The sequence below is a fragment of the Saccopteryx bilineata genome, chromosome 1 (genome assembly GCF_036850765.1).
Source record: "Saccopteryx bilineata isolate mSacBil1 chromosome 1, mSacBil1_pri_phased_curated, whole genome shotgun sequence".
In the NCBI taxonomy this organism is placed as follows: Eukaryota; Metazoa; Chordata; class Mammalia; order Chiroptera; family Emballonuridae; genus Saccopteryx; species Saccopteryx bilineata.
Window position 1 is genome coordinate 150,378,101 of NC_089490.1, and position 19,975 is coordinate 150,398,075.

Here is a 19,975-nt window from a genome sequence, read left to right on the forward strand (position 1 = left end):
CACTAGTGGGCGATAGGGACCAAGTTGTCTACCACTGGTGTAAGGTTTCAACTCCTTTTGGTCAATACCAAGGAATATGATTTCTGGATCTTACTATATGTAGTAAGAGTATATTTAGTTTTGACAGAAAATTTCTGTCTCAATGTAGGTGTACCTAATCCCATTCCCACCAACAATGAATGAGAATGACCTGCAACTTCACATCTGTACCAGTATCTAGTGTTCTGAGTATTTAATAAGTATATATGGTAATATCTCATTATTTTATTTGTGGTATCCCAGTGACATATGTCAGGCATGTTTTCGGTTTTTTTAGGTGAAAGGTGAAAAATGGTGAGGCAGACTCCCACACACACCCCAACCAGGATCCACATAGCAATCCCACCTTGGGCTGATGCTCAAGTACTAAGCTATTTTTAGCGCCTAAGGCTATCCTCAGCACCTGGGGCCAACACTTCAAGCAATTGAGCCAACTGCTGCATCAGGGGGAGAGTGATGGGGAGAAAAGCAGATGGTCGCTTCTCTTGTGTGTCCTGACAGGGGATCAAACCCAGGACATTCATACACCAGAGTGAGGCTCTATCCACTGAACTACCTGCCAGGGCAAAAGCATGTTTTCATATTTCTTATTTCTCATCTGTATTTTTCTTTGGTGAGTTGTATGTTCAGATCTTTTGTCCATTTTAATTGGCTTATTTGTCTTCTCATTGTTCAGTTTTAAGAGTCCTTTGAATACTGTGGATACTCATCATTTATTAGATAAGTATTTTACAAAAGATTTTCTCACCTGGTAGCAAAGTGGATAAAGTGTCAACTTAGAAGTCTGAGGTCACCAGTTAGAAACCCTGGGCTTGCCTGGGTCAAGGCATGTACATTCCTGTTCCCCACCCCCTTTCTCTCTCCTCTTACTAAAATCAATAAATAAAATCTTAAGAAAAAAAAGATTTTCTCATACTGAAAAAACTCTTGAAAAAAGAGGTGTTTCATTTTAATGAAGTGAAACTTTTGGTTTTCATATCTTATCTAAAATATATATATATATCACTAAACACAAGATCACCTAGATTTTCTCATATATTACATTTTAGAAAGTATTTTTACTTTTGCATTTTACATTTATATGTATAATCTATTTTGAGTTAATTTTTGTGCAAAGTATAAGTCTGTGTGTGTGTTGTATGTAGATATCTATTATTTCCAGCATGGTTTATTTAAAAGACTTTCTTTTTGTTTCATGGGTGATGGCACAGTGGATAGAGCGTTGACCTAGGATGCTAAGGTCCCAGGTTCAAGGCCCTGAGGACACTGGCTTGAGTGTGGGCTCACCCAGCTTGAGCATGGGATCATCAACATGATCACAAGATCACTGGCCTGAGTCCCCCCACCCCAGTTAAGGCTAATATGAGAAGCAATCAGTAAATAACTAAAAAATTATGCAGGCTGACCAGGAGGTGGCACAGTGGATAGAGCATTGGACTGGGATGTGGAGGACCCAGGTTCAAGACCCCGAGGTCACTAGCTTGAGCACGGGCTCATCTGGTTAGAGCAAAAACTCACCAACTTAGATCCAGGGTTGCTGGCTCGAGCAAGGGGTTACTCGGTCTGCTGTAGCCCCACAGTCAAGGCACATATGAGAAAGCAATCAATGAACAACTAAGGTGTAACAACAAAAAACTGATGATTGATGCTTCTCATCTCTCTCCATTCCTGTCTGTCTGTTCCTATCTATCCCTGTCTCTGACTCTGTCTCTGTAAAAAAAAAAAAAAGAAGAAGAAAAGATACAACTGCAAATTGAGGCTTCTCATCTCCCTGTCTCTCTCCCTCTTTTTCTCAAAGAAAATATAAAAGGCCCTGGCAGGTTAGCTCAGTCGGTTAAGAGTCATCCCGAAACAACAAGGTTGCAGGTTCAATCCCTGCTCAGGGCACACACGGGAGGCAAGCAATGATTGCATGACTGAGTGGAGTAACAAATTAATGCTTCCCTTTCCCCTCCCCTCCTTCTCTTTTTCTTTCCCTATCTCTTAAGAAAAAAAGAAAAATTAAGCCCTGTCCAGATAGCTCAATTGGTTGCAGTATCATCCCAGAGCGTGGAAGTTGCTGGTTCAATTTCCCAGTCAGGTCACATACCGAAGCAGCTCAGTGTTGCTGTCTCTCTCTCCTTGCCTCTCTCAAAATAAAATAAAATAATAAAAATAAATTTTAAAAATGAAAAAATAAAAGTTTTTTTTTCTTATATTGCCTCTATTTAATTTGTCAAAGATCAGTTTCCTGTATTTGTGTACCTCTATAGGGAACCAGTTGACATATCCTTCAACCTGGCTACTTCAGGCATTATCTCTGTTATTGTGGGGGTTTTCATAGACAGTTGTATCATATGGAAGAAAGACAATTTTGTTTCTTGCTTCTCATTCTGTTTGCCTTTTATATCCTTTTCTTATGATATGGCTGGGACTTCCAGTACAGTGTTGAATGGAATTGGTGAGAGGAAACCTTGCTCTTCTCCTCAGCTTACCATACAAGCATCTAGTTTCTCGCTAAGTATGATGTTAGCAATAGGTATTGTGATGTTCTTTCTCAAGGAGAGAATTTTACTCTATTACTAGATTATCATGAATGCATGTTAGATGATATAAAACCCCTCCTCTTGTTCATTTGCCCTTTTCACTTCCGATATTAGTAATTTCTACCTTTCCTTTTAATTATCTTGACTAGATATTTATCAATTTTATTAATTTTTTTCAATGGACCAGCTTTTGGCTTTCCAAATTAGGAGATTTTTTTTCTCTCTCACACTTTAAACATTTAAAAATAAATAAGTAAATAAACAGACACATTATTCCACTCTCTTCTTGCTTGCATGATTTCTGAGAAGTCTGATTTCTTTTTTTTTTCTCTCTCTATACCTAAAGTATGTTTTCCCTTCTGGTTATTTTTCAGTATATTTTTATCTTTGAGGTTTCTCTAGTTTAAACAAACATACTTTGTGTACATTTCTGATGTTTTCCATATTTAGTGTTCACTAAACTGCTTTTTTTTTCCTTAGAGGAGACAAGGGGTTGGGGGGTTGAGTAGCAGGAAGCATCATCTTGTAGTAGTTGCTTCGCGTAAGTGCCTTGACCACGCAAGCTGGGGGTTTCGAACCAGTGACCTCAGCCTTCCAGATCAACACTTTATCCGCTGAGCCACCATAGGCCAGGCTCACTGAGCTTCTTAATTGTACAATTTGTTGACTATGATTAATTTTAGGAGAATCTCAAGTGATTACTATTTACCTATTTTGTCTGTTCCCTTGTCTTTTTCTTTAGGTATTTCCATTATGTGTATTTTAATCTTCTGTAATTGCTCCACAGTTCATGGATATCATGTTTTGTGATGTTTGTTCTTTTCATCTTTGCATTACAGGTCTTGATAAGAAGAGAATATTTGGGGCATACTGTATTTTAAAGTGCTGATTTATTTTCTCTTTTGCAGTGTTGAAGATGGTGGTTTATTGTGACCACCATCCTCAGATGAATCTAAGAAAAGTTGTTCATTTGAAGGGTTCTTGGTTTTCCTATGAGGTCTGTAATGATGGCTTCCAAGTTCTTAAAATGTCCAACCAGAAACCAGAATTTTCTGACTTCAGTTTTCAATAATTGACAGGTGACAGCTTTCCAGTCTCATCCCTCCTCATTCCGCTTTGACCCACATTTACACAACGTGATAAGGGCCTTGGTGCTCCTTCCTTTAAAGGTGTCAGGAGAGGCCCTGGCCGTTTTGCTCAGCGGTAGAGCGTCGGCCTGGCGTGCAGGGGACCTGGGTTCGATTCCTGGCCAGGGCACATAGAAGAAGCGTCCATTTGCTTCTCCACCCCCACCCCCTCCTTCCTCTCTGTCTCTCTCTTCCCCTCCCGCAGCCAAGGCTCCATTGGAGCAAAGATGGCCCGGGCGCTGGGGATGGCTCCTTGGCCTCTGCCCCAGGCGCTAGAGTGGCTCTGGTCGCAGCAGAGCGACGCCCAGGAGGGGCAGAGCATCGCCCCCCCCCCCCTGGTGGGCAGAGCGTCGCCCCTGGTGGGCGTGCCTGGTGGATCCCGGTTAGGCGCATGTGGGAGTCTGTCTGACTATCTCTCCTCATTTCCAGCTTCAGGAAAAAAAAAATACAAAAAAAATAAAATAAAAAATAAAGGTGTCAGGAGATTCAGTCCTCTAAGGTCCTGCTCGTGTGTGTGACCCAGAGCTCTAACCCACCCCCTGACTTCAATTATACAAAAAGTCCAGGCATCTCTTCTTGCTCTCAAGCCATTTCCTGCCAGCTGGAGAGGCCTGCCGTGCTCTCCCCACACTTACCAACGACTTAACAAACGCTTCCTACCATCCTGGCCGTGTGCAATCAGCAGTTCAGGGGTTGGACATAGGTTCAGGGCTTGAGATGCAATGCTGCCTTACTCCACGTGGGAGCTGGGGATTAGAGAATTTGGGAGTACAGCTTCCAGGGTGGCTGGTCAGGAAACACTTTCTTCTGCAATTTGAAAATGGAGATTTTATGGTGTTTTGGAGAAAAGCACTGTTGAGTCCTTCATGTGTGTTGTACTCATGGGCAGATTTGCCTTCAAACCGTTGTGGATTTCAATGAACACAATTGCAATTGGCAACTCTCAACCTGTTCCTTCTTTCCTGCCGCAAAGAGCACTTCTGGCGTATTGTTACTGTGTGTGCCGCGTCTGCCGGTGATTGGCTGCAAGCAGCCCTGAGGCACAGAGTATAGGGATTTTGAGGTTTAAGTTGTGCCTTTTTCCTAGTGCCTGAACTCTATAAATTCCAATTAACTTTATAGCCCCTTATATTGGTCAGAGAGAGAGTCAGAACTGCCACTGTGGGACATACTATACAAGACGAAAATAGTAGCTTTTTACAAAAATATTTCCATTTTTTCAGCTCTGTCTGGCTACTTCCAAAGGCCCTAAGTACTTCAGGGATGATCATGGCCAGCTAGACCTTATTAAAAGTTGGATTTCCACTGGTCTCTCATAGTCTCATGTTTGGTGATGAGAATAGAAGAAAAAGATTCCATTTTTAATTGATTAAAATTTTATTCAGATTTGACCCTCTGCCTCATGGAGAGCTGTAAATAATGGGTAATAAGGAAGGAGATAAAAGAGTTTTTCTCAGGAGGTATTGATCGCCTTAAAATGATGATACCTGTTTTATTTGTGTAGCATATCTGTCACTTCTCAACATTCTCTGAACCCTGCCATTAAAGAAGAATAAGATATAATGTGACCACAGTAAAGGTGTGTAAATCATTTCCAAGTGTTCATCATGCTGTGAAATTTATAAGGAAGGCCTGACTAGGCGGTGGTGCAGTTAATAGAGCATAGGATTTGGACGCAGAAGACCCAGGTTCGAAACCCCGAGGTTGCCAGCATGAGCGCGGGCTCATCTGGTTTGATTAAGGCTCACCAGCTTGAGCCCAAGGTTGCTGGCTTGAGCAAGGGGTCACTCGTTCTGCTGTAGCCCCCTGGTCAAGGCACATATGAGAAAGCAATCAATGAACAACTAAGGTGTTGCAACAAAAATCTGATGATTGATGCTTCTCATCTCTCTCCGTTCCTGTTTGTCTGTCCCTATCTGTCTCTCACTCTATCTCTGTCACACACACACACACAAAAAAAAAATTATAAGGAAATAAGTGTGGACAGAGTAAGTTTCTGATGATCAAGTCATAGCATAAATGTTTAGAGATGAGAGAATCATACACAAGTTTCCCGTAAATGGAGTAGAGATGTCATGTGCACTCAGTCTCACGCATCCTACTGTGAACACACTTGGATGCATATTTTAGGATGCTGTGGCCATTGAGGATGTAGCTGTGAACTTTACGCTGGAAGAGTGGGCTTTACTGGATCCTCCACAGAAGAAACTGTATAGAAATGTAATGCAGGAAACTTTCAGGAACCTGAACTCAATAGGTAAGGAGGATGACTTTCCTTCACTTGGTCAAATACAGAACAAGTATGTTTTGCTCATTATCTTTATTCTAAGATGTGGAATGTGGAAAAGGAGGACATTGGTAAATAAACTAGGCATGGGCACAGCTAACAATAAAAATAGAATCTAATAATTTTTTCATAACTTTTAATATTTTAGAATCAATTTTCTGGGTCTACATTTTAGACAACAAATGGGAAGATCATGACATTGAAGATCTGTACAAAAACCAGGGGAGAAAATTAAGGTGAGTCACCCTCATAATAGAAGTAGTGTCTCATATGAGAATCCTGGTATGTTGTGAATTTAGAAGAAGGACACAAAATAACTCATGCTTCAAATTTAGTTGTTCCTTAAAAATTTTTACCAGAAATACTTCCTTTATTTGTGACATAAATATTCAGTGCTTGTAAAATTAGAAACTGTATTAATAAGCGCCATATATGAATATCACTGTTTTGATCATTGCAAGGGTGACATCCTCCTGGAGAGCATTTGGTATATTCAACTTCAGAGAATTCATACAAGTGAGGAAACATATTTTTCCTTTAAGTCCTAATAAATATTTTTAAAACTATTATAAAATTATTAATAATGTACTTTTCATTTTTTACAGAAGTCAAATGGTAGAAAGACTCTGTGAAAGTAAAGAGGGTCATCAACATGGAGAAAACCTCAGTCTGAACAAGAAAGCTACTGGAGTAAAACCACATGACTTTTCCCTTAATGTGCACATCAGATGTCACACTGGACACAAACCACATGAGTATCTGAAATATGGAGATAGGCCATTTAAGTGTAAGGTATGTGGGAAAACTTACATTTCTTCAAGTTTATTTCAAATACATCAAAGGATGCACACTGAAGAGAAAATCTATAATTGTAAGGAATGTGGGAAAGTGTTTCATTTCCATACATCTTTTCAAACACATGGAAGGATTCACACAGGAGAAAAACAGTACAAATGTGAGGAATGTGGGAAACCCTTCATGTGGCTCACAAGCTTTCAAAAACATATGGCAATGCACAATGGATATGGACTTTATAAGTGTAAACAGTGTGGAATAGTCTTTAGATATCATCATGTTTTTCAATCACATGAAAGGATTCATACAGGAGAGAAATCCTATGAGTGTAAGCAATGTGGTAAAGTGTTCAATTCTCAATGAGGTTTTCATGTACATGAAAGATATCACAATGGAGAGAACACTTATGAATGTAAACTGTGTGGAAAAGTGTTTAGGTATCATCATACATTTGAAGCACATGAAAAAATTCACACAGAAGAGAAAATCTATGAATGTAAACAATGTGGTAAAGTCTTCAGTTCTCATCGAGGCTTCCAAGTACATGAAAGAAATCACAAGAGAGGGAAACCCTATGGATGTAAATGTGGTAAAGCTTTTGTTTATTACTATTTCTTCAATTACACAAAGGAACTCATACTGGAGACAAATCATATGAATGCAAGGAATGTGGAAAAGCCTTCTGCAATCACCAAGGCCTCAAGATACATAAGAGACTGCACACAGGAGAGAAACCATACGAATGTAAGCAGTGTAAAAATGATTATAAAAAATGAATGAAGTTACCATATGTTCTTTTACATGGATATTCCTTGAGAAAAGTATGCTAAGTAGCAAAAGTCTTTTACAGAGACATCTTACGTGATTTTATTCACAGGTAAATCTAGAATAGGGGAATCTAATGAGATAGAAAGTAGATTAGAGGGTGCCTAGCATTGTTGCTTGGAGGAAGAGAATGGAAAGATTGGGAAGTGAAGTTAAAAGGCATAGGGATTTGTTTTGAGGTAACAAAAGTGTTCATAAATAATAGTGATGATTCAGTATTTTTGAATGTGCTGAAAACCAGTGAATTGTACACAATAAAGGGATTCTTTTTTGGTATATGTAGAGTATTCCAATAAAGCTATTCAAATAAATGCATTTGAAGTTTTGTGTCAATGTGTTAAGTATATTAAGAGTTTTTAGGTACAACCTGCACTTATATATTTTTATTGTTTTTTTCTAATAATGGTGAAAATGGAAATTCAGTTGCCTCAAGGAGATCATAGCCATTTACAAATTCGCTAGGCACACACTCAAAAACTATCTAAAATATATTTCCTTCTAGTGTAAGATGTAAACCTGAGAGTTTTATTGAACACATCTCAGCTTCTATTTGGCTGGAGAAGAGTGCCTGTGCACAAGGAGGGCTCGGAGGTTTCAAACTTCCCACCAGAACATACCTTGGGCTGCCATAGGCTTGCTCTAAAGTACCACATATGTTAAGGTAAAAAAGTGATGGGTGAAAGCCTCAACACTCTAAGCCAGGTGTCCCCAAACTTTTTACACAGGGGGCAGTTCACTGTCCCTCAGACCGTTGGAGGGCCGCCACATACAGCGCTCCTCTCACTGACCACCAATGAAAGAGCTGCCCCTTCAGAAGTGCAGCAGGGGGCCGGATAAATGGCCTCAGGGGGCCGCATGTGGCACACAGGCCATAGTTTGGGGACACCTGCCTAAGCAAAGGTCAAAATGTAGTAAGACTTGGATGTGGGCTCTCACCAGAAACTAACTATGCTGGCACTCTGATCTTGGACTTCCAGCATCCAGAACTAGAGTTTGTGCGACAATACTGAATACATTCTGGATTCAAGAGGGCCAGGATTTGGGGCTACGTCAGCATCACCTCCCAACCATGCAGCCAGTCAGGGTTTAGCCTCTCCATAGTGCTTCAGCTGTCCAAACCTCAGCCACAAACACTTGAACAACTCAAATGTCTTCCATGCTTACAGATGCTGACCTGTTTACTTGAATTCCATGAGCAAAATGCATAAAAATAGAAATGAATATGGAAGAGAGACTGAGGTGGCAGATTCCATGTGTTGTTTTTAGTTAGACTGCCAAAATCTTTTCGCCCTCAGAGAGAGGATCTACCTGGACTCAGCCTTATTCCTGTTCGGTGTGGGTCCAGGGCTCCTTTAAATTTATAGTCCCTTCAAAACTCAAATTCCCCCTCACCCAACCTCCCACTAGGGGAACTTCTTCATTAAGCCCTTCCATCACCCAACCTCCCCCTGCCCTTAAGCAACTTCTCCCATCCTGGGAAGGTTCTGGGAAATGTCCTTGGGACAAGGCCATCAAGAGGGACCTGAGGGTTGGGAAAGGGAGACAGTCTATGATCAAAGGCAACAAACCAAAACATGCTAATCTGATCATGTCCAGGTGCATCCAACCCCATGCCAGTAAATGCCTGCAGCAACCCCTATATCAGACACCCCCTTCCTACAGCTCTCTGCTGATGCCACTAGGATCTCAGCCCATCTGTTTTACAGATGCATAAATAAACTTCTTTATAAAACTCATCAGGCCTGTGCGTCCCTCCTTTGTCTGACCTAACAATTCCTTTGGAGAAGCTGATTAAATAAGAAAGGAGTTTTGCCGCTAATAGGCAATGCCCAACTAAAATGAGGCTCCTGTGGCTTATCTCAAAAGGAAAACTACAAGAAAGCACTGAATTTGCAAAAAGGTGACATCATAAATTGTGCACAAGAAGGTTTTGAAGATTTAGATAAACTCAGTTCCAGCATGACCATCTGTTATTTCCCCCTGAAAGAAAAGAGAACAGTTCCAGAGCTCAAAGGCAGTAGCAAGGACTTCCATTTACAAACCAGGGAACATACAGACAGGTCTGGCTGAACATGCTGCCCTTTCCCCTCACCTCCTCTCTAGACAGAAACAAAGATTCTGCTAGCAACTGGTATCAGATCCATTGTTTTCTCTCAAAACAATTATGATTAGACATCAAACCTGCCTTCCCACTTTTCTACTGTCGGTGTTCACAGCTTATTTAATTTTTTTTTATCTGAAAATTTCTTCAGTACTCATGTATCATCTTTGGCCCCTTATCACCCTGCCCTACTCTTTCCAATTTGCATCTAGTTCTCTTAGAAGATTCTCTCCTCCCGTTTAAGCAGTGTGCCAAGAATGGAATCAAACCCTGATCGACTAATATGAAGAGTTAATGATATACCCAGATCAAAAGAAGAAAACTTAATCATAAACCAGTGATATCAACTCCTAAGGCTGAAATGCGAGTCTCCCTCAGTTTCTCCCCCAGAGTCTCCATTCTGTCCCTTCATGTAGCGTTATGGTTAAGAGACTGGGCAAAGACTCCGCTGCTCGGACTACTGTATAATCTTGGCTCCATATGTCTCCGATGCCTGGCCTTGGGTACATTGCAGTTGCTTAAATAACAACAGAAGCCTAAGCTTGGCCAATGATAATATAAAAGGAAGTGAAGCAAGGGGAAGACTGAGGCTACCTGTCTCATATCCAGGTTAGAAGCACCTATTCTGCTTCATTTCTTTTTTTTTTTTTTTAATTATTTTTATTTATTCATTCATTTTAGAGGAGAGAGAGAGATAGAGAGAGAGAAAGAGAGAGAGAGAGAGAGAAGGTGGGAGGAGCAGGAAGCTTCAACTCCCATATGTGCCTTGACCGGGCAAGCCCAGGGTTTTGAACTGACAACCTCAGCATTCCAGGTCAACGCTTTATCCACTGCGCCACCACAGGTCAGGCTCATTTCTTTATTACCTAGAACCCCGGACACTCTGACAATGCTCTCTGGGGGGAAAAAGTTGTTGGGCAGCAGACAGACAGGTGCATAAAACATCCCGAAATGAAGCAAAGTGACTTTTGGCTGATCTTACTTTTTCTAAAACACTCCCTACCCGGGCCTTCAAGCTAGTTTTGCAGGCTGTGGCCTTGGGCTAGTTTTGCAAGGTTGCAGATGTACCCAGAGTGTTTCTCCCAGAATTTATCCTATAGATAAACCTTGTAAATGAGTTTATTTCACTGCTTTGTTTTACTACTAGGCTTCCCCTCCTCCCGATACCCTGGCCAGAATGTAATTTTGCCTTTAAAAGCTTGCTTGCTCCTGAGTGTGTTTGGGGCCGCTAGTTTTTGGAACGCTAGTTCCCTCGTTGGTTACCGGCTTTTGAAATAAAGACTCCTTAATTTGGCTACTTAATTGTGTGGCAAAGTCTATTTCTCGATGTTCCAGTATAACAACCCAAATGGCCCAACACGTTGGAACTGCCGCAGCTGGCTTTACTTCATCAGCATGCCACCTTAGATCCCACCCGAAAGCGGAAACTAGATCTGCTCAAGTCTGCGACTTGTTCCTAGGGTAGTCAGTCAGGAACAGGGAGGCGTGTCTTTGCGAGCTGTCCAATCAGAGGTGTAGCAGGGCAGTTGGGTGGAGCAACTCTCCTCAAGGCGCTTGGATGCTCCTGGCTATGCTGGCTATCGAGTGTCACGTGCGCTCTGCTGTCCCGTTCCTCTTCCGCAAAGTCAGTCCGGTTGTGGTTTGTACCCGCGGCGAAGCCACAGGGATGACGCCGGGGGATCCCAGAGACCTGAAAATGGTGAGTGTGCGGGTCCAGGACGGATCGAGGGCCTGGTGGTGGTACCTGGTCTGCCCGCGGTCACCTCCGGATTCTGCCTCCCCCGGGAGCGCCTCTCGGACTTCAACCCCGCCGGCTCATAGCGGAGGGGCTGGGCCAGCAGCTGGGACTCCGGACGACCTGTCCCGTCACTGCGCGCCGCAGCGTGGGCCCGGGCTAGGAGTTTCTCAAGCAGCTCTTCGCCCACGGCGCCGCGTCACCCCAGTTGGTGGGGTGACTTTCAGAAGGATCATAGGGGAGGGGGCGAGAGTCGTGACTCATTCTGCGGGGTTTATGCATAGAAGAGGCTGTGGCCTGTGGCGTTCCCAATCCCTCCTTTCTACCCAGGGGAACCATTTTCTCTTGATTTTTTCTAGTGTGTGGGAAGCAGTCGCAAATACACGACCCTGTATAGCTCTTCCTAGGACTGGCCATAAATCTCGAGGTTTCCAGAACCTCCAGGCATTCCCAGACCTCAGCTTCTCTTTGAATTACCGAATCGTTAGCAGCTGTTTGCCCTTAGTGATGCATGTCAAATAAACGCAGTATTTTATAATTTTCCCCACTATCAATGAATACCTCATTTTTAAAGGTTTGTTTGTGCATATTTTACATGAGAGGAAAGCCAAGAGTAACCACCTGGAATGTGCTTCTAGCTGGTAATGATTCAGGTAGACTGGAAAAGCCATCTGCAGCATGTGTGGAGATGGAGCTTCTGTTCTCCTCTGCCTGGAGAGATGAGACCAGGGTGCTTTTCCCTGGAGCTCTGTGACTGTGGCTTGGTAAAGAGAACCTTGGGATACACTAAGCTGGTGGCAATGGTAGATTCACAATAGAAGTTGGCAAAAGGGGGAGAGAGAGCTCTAAATTAAGAGTAGGTCCCAGCCTGAAATATGAGTGGGGCATTGAGGTAGGAGGAATAAAGGAAACACTATATATTAAACAACGCAGCAGAAATAAGACTATCAACACCCACCACAGAGATATTTGAGGGAAGAATAAAAAACCTGACTATTCAGGCAAGACATAGTTAAGTGGCCCTTGTGCAAATGAGATCAATTTACCTGCTTCTTGGAATAAATACCCTAGGCTCATCCACAGTGTCATTGATGGGGCCGACGGCCCTGGGCACCTTCAGCCTTCAGGGGCAAACCCCAGCATTCTGGGCAAGGTTAGGTCATAGGTGGCTGGAGCAGGGCTGGAAGAGACTGAACACTCCCTTTGAGGAGTGAGGGGGAAGCCTACCTTCCAGTGTCCCTTTTTCCTCTCAGCAAAGGCATGTAAGCCTGGCAGGCTTTAGCTCAATGACCTTCCTTTTCACTATTGAAGCAGGACCCAGATGGATTCCTATGAGACTTCTTTGGGGCGTTGGAACCTTTAAGGGCATATCCTAAAAGCTGGTAGTTCCCCTGATCTCTATTGGGCTTTTTCTGCCTCTTGGTACCTTAAAAACCATGCTCAGAAGATCTTGCTGAGAGGTTTGAGGATCCCCATCTGCCTATATAAACCTTTTCCGTATACCTGGAGGTATTTGGAAAAAGAAAAAACAGTGTTATTAGCTGGATCAAATAAAAGAAGGTAGAAGTTTGCAGAAGAAGATTTGGCGTCTCCTGTTCATCAGCATTCAAAAGAAATTTAAAATTTTTTAAGTAAAAAGCATGATCTGGTAGACCTGTAGGAGTTCTAGGATATGACTCCCTGGAGTCATAAAATTTTTTAAATTGACCATAAAAAATATGCTGGGTATGCTTTAATAATACCTTGACTTTAAAGATTGTAAGAAATACATATAATTCCAAAGGTTTGACAAAATACAGTAAATGCTTTTGCTACATATGCAGGAGCATTGTTAGTTTTAACCAGTTTAGGAAATCCAATAATAGAACAACGCATACAGACAATGAGCTATAACCTGCTTAGCAGCCTCTCCTGTTCTGGCAGAGGTTACTATGTATATAAGTCCAGAATAAGTATCCACTGTAACGTGGACATAGGCCTGTTTGCCAAGTGAAGGTATATGAGTAACCTCCATTTGCCAAAGTTGTCCTGGTAGGAGACCTTGAGGGTTAACTCCAAATGAAGGGACAGATTGTAGTATAGGACACCTTGGACAGGATTTACCAATCTGCCGTGCTGCTTCCCGAGAAAGTTGAAGCTGTTTACACAGGGCTGCAGCGTTCTGGTGATGAATAGTATGAGACTGAATTGCTCAATCTGTCATGGTTGCTCCAAATAATTTTCTTTTGGGTAGCTTGATCAACAAGGGCATTCCTTTGTGCTAAAGCTCCAGGGAGCATGGAGTGAGCTCGAGTATGTCCTATAAAACAGGTGTCCCCAAACTACGACCTGCGGCCCGCATGCAGCCCCCTAAGGCCATTTATCCGGCCCCCGCTGCACTTCCGGGAAGGGGCACCTCTTTCATTGGTGGTCAGTGAGAGGAGCACTGTATGTGGCGGCCCTCCAGCGGTCTGAGGGACAGTGAACTGGCCCCCTGTGTAAAAAGTTTGGGAACCCCTGCAAAACATGGAGCTCTATGTTGACATACAAGTCTTTGAAGAAGGAGGAACTGCTGAAATAGTTCATCCGCAGTTGTCCCTAAGACAGCAGTCTTTATAGTGGAAACACCATAAGTAAATATTTGCTGTCTGTATATAGATTAAAGGAGGAATATGGCAATTGCTGAAAAGCCATGATAATGGCATATAATTCTAGTCTTTGAGCTGATTTTAAGTTGACTGTTTCAGTATAAAGTTGTCCATTGATTTGCAAAAGCGATTTGCCATTTAGTGGAAGTTTCCCAGAGCCATTGTTGTTGATCCTTTGAAAAAAGGAACAACAATAATTTTGAGGCTCAAAACCTATAAGCTGTATGAGAGCACATAATTTTAACTATCCTGTAATCCAGTCCCCACCATGGTTTCTCCCACTTCCATGTAATCTTCCTAACTTCTTCCTTAATTTCAAATGCATAAAAGAAAGTGCAAAACTGTTATTCTTGGGAGCATTTGAGATCTTGCTCCCCAGAATATATCATCAGTTTGACTCAAATAAATTCTTTTAAAAATTCTCCAGCCTCGGCCGGTTGGCTCAGTAGTAGAGCGTTGGCATGGTGTGTGGATGTCCCAGGTTTGATTCCTGGTCAGGACACACAGGACAGGGACCCTTCTGCTCTCTACCCCTCCTCCTCCATCTTTTCTCTCCCTCCCTCCCTATCTCTCTCTCTCCCTCTCTTTCTCTCTTTCCCTCCTGCATCACTACCCCACCTCAGGCCAGGCGGCATGACTTTGTTTAAGCTGTTCTTAGACCATTCTCAAGTTATAGAAGGGTTGAGATAACCCAGGGAAAGAGGAGGAAATGGGTTGCTGCTTTTAATTTTGCTTTTTAATTGGACTGCTTACTGGGAGGCCGAACAAAATCTTTGCTGATTAAATGAGAGACTGAATTTTCTTTAGCTCCAAAGAGAAAGGATACTTGTTTCTCCAACCTGAATAGCTAGTGGGGAACAATAGTTGTTTTGATCTCTGATTCTGCAGTGATGGACATGGGCACCAGGAGTTGTCATACCTCATGGTATGACAGCCAAACAGAGAAGTCAGCAGGCGTCCTGGGGAGAAAGGCAGAGCACCCTAAAATGGGTAGGCTGAGAGAGGGGCTCATGTCTTGGAAAGTATCAGTTTAGGTGATGTCCAATAAGCTCTTGCTGGTCCTTGCTTAGATATTCTTAGGTGACTCAAAATCTCTGTGTGGTTACCTGCGGAAAAATTTCTTCTAGGGCGTAAAGCAGTCCTATAGGGACATCCATGGCACTTGGCTCATCTGGAAACATGCATGTAAGGATGGTTTTCCCTAGAAGTTTGTTCAAGCCATATGGATCTCAAAATTAAGGTGTAAATTGTGTCTCCATCCGGACAAGCCCCTTGGAAGTCAGCCTCCCATTAATACTAAGATGGCTGAGTTGAGGATTCTTTGATACTTCTAAACCAATTTTTGCATGCACAATTAGGAAAAGCTTGCTGGCTCTGGCTGGTTAGCTCAGTCAGTTAGAATGTCATCTCGAAACACCGAGGTTGCAGGTTCGATCCCTAGTCAGGGCACATAGGGCAAGCTATCAGTGAATGCACAACTAAGTGGAACAAGTGAGTGCTTCTGTGTGTGTGTGCCTCTCCTTCCCTCCTATCCTCCCTTCCTCCCTTCATCCCCCCTCCTTCTCTTCCTCTCTCCCTTTCTCCCTCTCCCTCTCCCCCTCCCTCTCCCGGCTCTTCCCCTCATAGCCAGTGGTTGGAGTGTGGCTCCAGGCATTGAGGATAGCTCTGTTGGTCCTAGTGTGTCAGCTTTAGGCAGTAAAAATAGCTCGGTATTCAAGCATCAGCTCCAGGTGATGTTGCCGGGTGAGTCTCAATTGGGGTGCATGTGGAAATCTGTCTTTCGGTCTCCCCTCCTCTCACTTGAAAAAGAAGGAAAAAAAATTATAACTGTCCCCAGGACAATTTGGATCCAACTGTGCTGTGTATGTCTATATATGTATGTTGTAAATGTGAGATAATTTTCTACCTCCAAATGGTATTGTTAAAATTAATTTAAAGGCAAGTACTTGTAAGTATTGGGTACACTAACATTCTCAGAAATAGACTGACAGCTGTCAGAGGGGAGGGAGGGTGGATGGCTGGGAGAAAAAAGTGAAGGGATTAGGGGAAAAAAACCTTATAGACTCAGACAGCAGTATGGTGATTACCAGAGGTAAAGGGGGTAGGACGAGGTAGAAGAGGGTCAAATATAAAGATGATGTATTATAGAATTGTGCACTTGAAATGTATATAATTGTATTAACCAATGTCACCCCAATAAATTCAATAAAATATTTAAAATAAACATAAAACTCAGAAATACAGACAGTAACTCGTGCATTTCAAGACCACATGATCTAAGATTAATGCGTAGTAAATAAAAGCTAGCTTAAGTTTGTTGGTTTAAGTAAAACAGACAGGTCTTCTTTTGCCTGGGTTTTACAAAAATGAATCCATGTTAATAATGACTTTTGTGTCTATGAAAAATGTATCTAGAGGTTATAAAATGTCCAAACTATAGTCCAGTTATTTAAGATTATTTCTTAGTCTTCAGTAGAAATTGAGTTTTTAAGGGTTAAAATCCTCGTTATATGTTAGGAGTAACTTTACAGTGTTTCAGAAAAGGCGATGAAACATCTCAAGATTTGAAATTGCATGGGAAGCCTGACCTGTGGTGGCGCAGTGGGTAAAGCATCGACCTTGAACCCTGAAGTCACCGGTTTGAAACCCTGGGCTTGCCCAGTCAAGGCACATACAGGAAGCAACTTCTATAAGTTGATGCTTCCTGCTTCTCCCCCTGCTTTCTCTCTCTCTCTCTAAAAATCAATCAATAAATAAATATAAATTTTAATTTAAAAATTTTAAAACCATTATGTATGAAATTGCACGGGAAGCATTGTAAAATAAGTGATGAAAAATTTCAAGGGTATATTGTATGGGTAAACAATGGTTGTAAATTAAAGAATAATCAGAACTCTGGGAAACCCAAGATGGCTGCTTGGTTCTTCCCTGTTCCCTGGGTCCCCATTTTTAGGTTTTTTTATTCTGTCATACATTACAGTGCATTTAAGCTGAACTTAGATGGAAGAAGAATGAGCTGGTGCTGTGAAAAGGAAACATCTTACATTATTGCCATGTTTAGATAGAGTTATTTAAAAAAAATGCCAAGTTGGTAACCGTTTTCTTTTCACAGTGAACTCCCACAAGACAAAGACATTAAAGGTCACCTGACGATGTTGTTTACTGGAAATGACATCTAATAAAACACACACTCCAACCTCATTGGAAAGGATCTTATCAGGAGCTAACCATGAATGGACATCTAACCCTGTCTACAGACATCAGAAACTCCTTAAAGATGAGGAGCTGCTGACAGCAAAGGTAGATAGCTATCCCAAGATATTGACAAGACTTAAATATCTACAGATTGATATTGCACTCAGAATTCATTTTGTTTGATTGTCTTTACCTGTCTGCTAATGATATTAGTCATAATAACAGTTACACTTGTTCTTTGGGGTTTTTATATAGTCCAATTGTTTATTATTATTGAACATGTATATAAACTATCTGGTAATGCTCTTTTCGTGGCTTATGTAAATGTTATAATAAATGCCAAATACATATTCCTGGCTGGTTGGCTTAATGGTAGAGCGTCAGCCCAGCATGTGGAAATCGCAGGTTTGATTCCCAGTCAGGCACACAGGAAAAGCAACTATCTGCTCCTCCTCACCTCCCCTTCCTCCTTCTCTCTCTTTCTCCCTTTTTCTCTCTTTTCCTCTCTGCAGCCATGGCTCAATTGATTTGAACACCTTTGCCCCCAGCACCGAGGATGGTTCAATTGCTAGCGTGGCCCTAGATGGACAGAGCATCACCCCAGATGAGGGTTGCCGGGTGGATCCCAGTTGGGGCTCGTGCAAGAGTCTGTCCCTCTATCTCCCCGCCTCTCATTTAAATAAAAAAAAATTTTTAAAAAATAAAAATAAATGCCAAATACAGAAAATGAGAAGGCAATACTCGGATCATGATAGTTCATAGGCTAGTAATGATCCAGAGTGTATTTTCACAATGCAGGCCATAAGACCTAACTGTCTTCCATTTACCTGCCCTTCCTTTTTTGGGGAAAAATTTGACTTAGATCCCATGATTACAGTATTGCCCTATCCCCAGTGGTCACAAGACAATGTCAATACTGAGATTTCCTAGGAATGAGCCTTTCGAGTGCTGTGAGACCACCCTACCCAACCAAAGGGTTGGTCATCAGTGCATCCTTCAAATTGACTTATGACCAAAAGAGGGGTTCTATGAAAAGTAACTTTACAGGGTGACTTGATAATAAATTTCTAACTGGGCCGGTCATGAAGAGTTGTTACAACCCAGGCCTATAAATTCTTGGTGAAAGGTTTTAAGGCAGCCACTCTACTGTTCTTGTGCATCTAGGTTAACACACTTTGAAATGCCAAAAGTGAGGTGTTAACACAAAAGCAAGCATATAATCTTAAGTATCCTTTTAACCTAATCCCCACCTTATTTTCTCCAATTTTTTTTACATCCCTCCTTCATTTCAAATGCATAAAAGAAGCTGCAAGCATTTGCTTCTAGAAGAAAAAACTAAATGGTTTAAGACATTGGAAAAAGAGAATTGGCTACTTTGTGTAACTGACCTCAGCACCCATTTGGCTTCACCATCTTCTCCAGTCTTGGATTCTGACTTACCTGCTTTGTGCTTGGAACTGTCTGTGAATACAAATTCAGAAAAAGACACCTGTACACTGAGTTATTGACCCGGCAGCCACTGGCATCAGTGACCTTTAAGGATACAGCTGTAGACTTCACCCAGGAAAAGTGGGCCTGCTGGGTACAGAGCGGAGAAGGCTGTACAGAGATGTGATGCAGGAAGACATCAGCCACTGGTCTGTGGGAATCAGATCAGCAGATCAGTGGTGGCTTTCCAGCTGGAGCAAGAAGAAGAGCTGTGGAGTGAAGGCACTGGACTTCTCCAAGGCCATAGTGCAGCACGAGAGATCTCCTAGAAACCAAAAAATGATAGTAATGCTTCAGATCAGCAAGAAGGGCATATCCCCTACTGTGCCAATGAAATCTCACACTACAGAGGATCCTATGGAATGGATTGATTTGAGTAATGGGTTCACTCACAGATCTGCTCTGACGCAACATTTGTTAATTCACATAAGAAAGAAACCTTACGTCAGCCAACAGTGTAGAAAGTCACGTAGTGAAGAGTCACACCTTAGTACACACAAATTCACATTAGAGGTAAATTATGTGAATGTCATATATGTGGGAAAGCTTTTAGTAATTGCTTTAGCCTTAGATGACTCACACTGTAGAGCAGGGGTCCCCAAACTTTTTACACAGGGGGCCAGTTCACTGTCCCTCAGACTGTTGGAGGACCAGACTATAAAAAAAACTATGAACAAATCCCTTTGCACACTGCACATATCTTATTTTAAAGTAAAAAAAAAACGGGAACAAATACAATATTTAAAATAAAGAACAAGTAAATTTAGATCAACAAACTGGCCAGTATTTCAATGGGAACTATGGGCCTGCTTTTGGCTAATGAGCTGGTCAATGTCCGGTTCCGTATTTGTCACTGCTAGCCGTAACAAGTGATATGACGTGCTTCCAGAGCCGTGAGGCATGCGTCCCGCGTCACCGGAAGTAGTACTGTACGTGAGCGACGCCGTGCTTTGTAGTGGTCTCACTGACCACCAATGAAAGAGGTGCCCCTTCTGGAATGCGGCGGGTGCCGGATAAATGGCCTCAGGGGGCCACATGTGGCCTGCGGGCCCGTAGTTTGGGGACCCCTGCTGTAGAGAAACCATTTAAATGCTATCTTTGTAGCAATGGCTTTTTGCAAAGCTCCTATCTTAGAAAGCACAATTGAATACACACTGAAGAAAAACCTTATGAATGTTATCATCAGTGTGGGAAAGCCTTTAGTCAAAGCTCTGGCCTCAGCCAGCACAAG

General features: G+C 42.2%; 2 protein-coding genes across 2 annotated transcripts in view; both read left to right on the top strand.

Moving 5' to 3' along the window:
• Positions 1–7,549, top strand: part of LOC136319373 (zinc finger protein 709-like) — a 67,952-nt gene extending 60,403 nt beyond the window's left edge. Inside the window, 4 exon segments of the mRNA XM_066252656.1 lie at positions 5,822–5,948; positions 6,154–6,214; positions 6,584–7,389; positions 7,392–7,549. Coding sequence (XP_066108753.1) covers positions 5,822–5,948; positions 6,154–6,214; positions 6,584–7,389; positions 7,392–7,549 — 1,152 coding nt within the window.
• A 3,690-nt stretch (positions 7,550–11,239) lies between these two features.
• The window catches only part of LOC136334218 (zinc finger protein 791-like), a 39,318-nt gene continuing 30,582 nt past the window's right edge, over positions 11,240–19,975 (top strand). Inside the window, exon 1 of the mRNA XM_066274181.1 lies at positions 11,240–11,398. Coding sequence (XP_066130278.1) covers positions 11,258–11,398 — 141 coding nt within the window. The 5' untranslated portion in view covers positions 11,240–11,257. The remainder of the gene's footprint in view (positions 11,399–19,975) is intronic.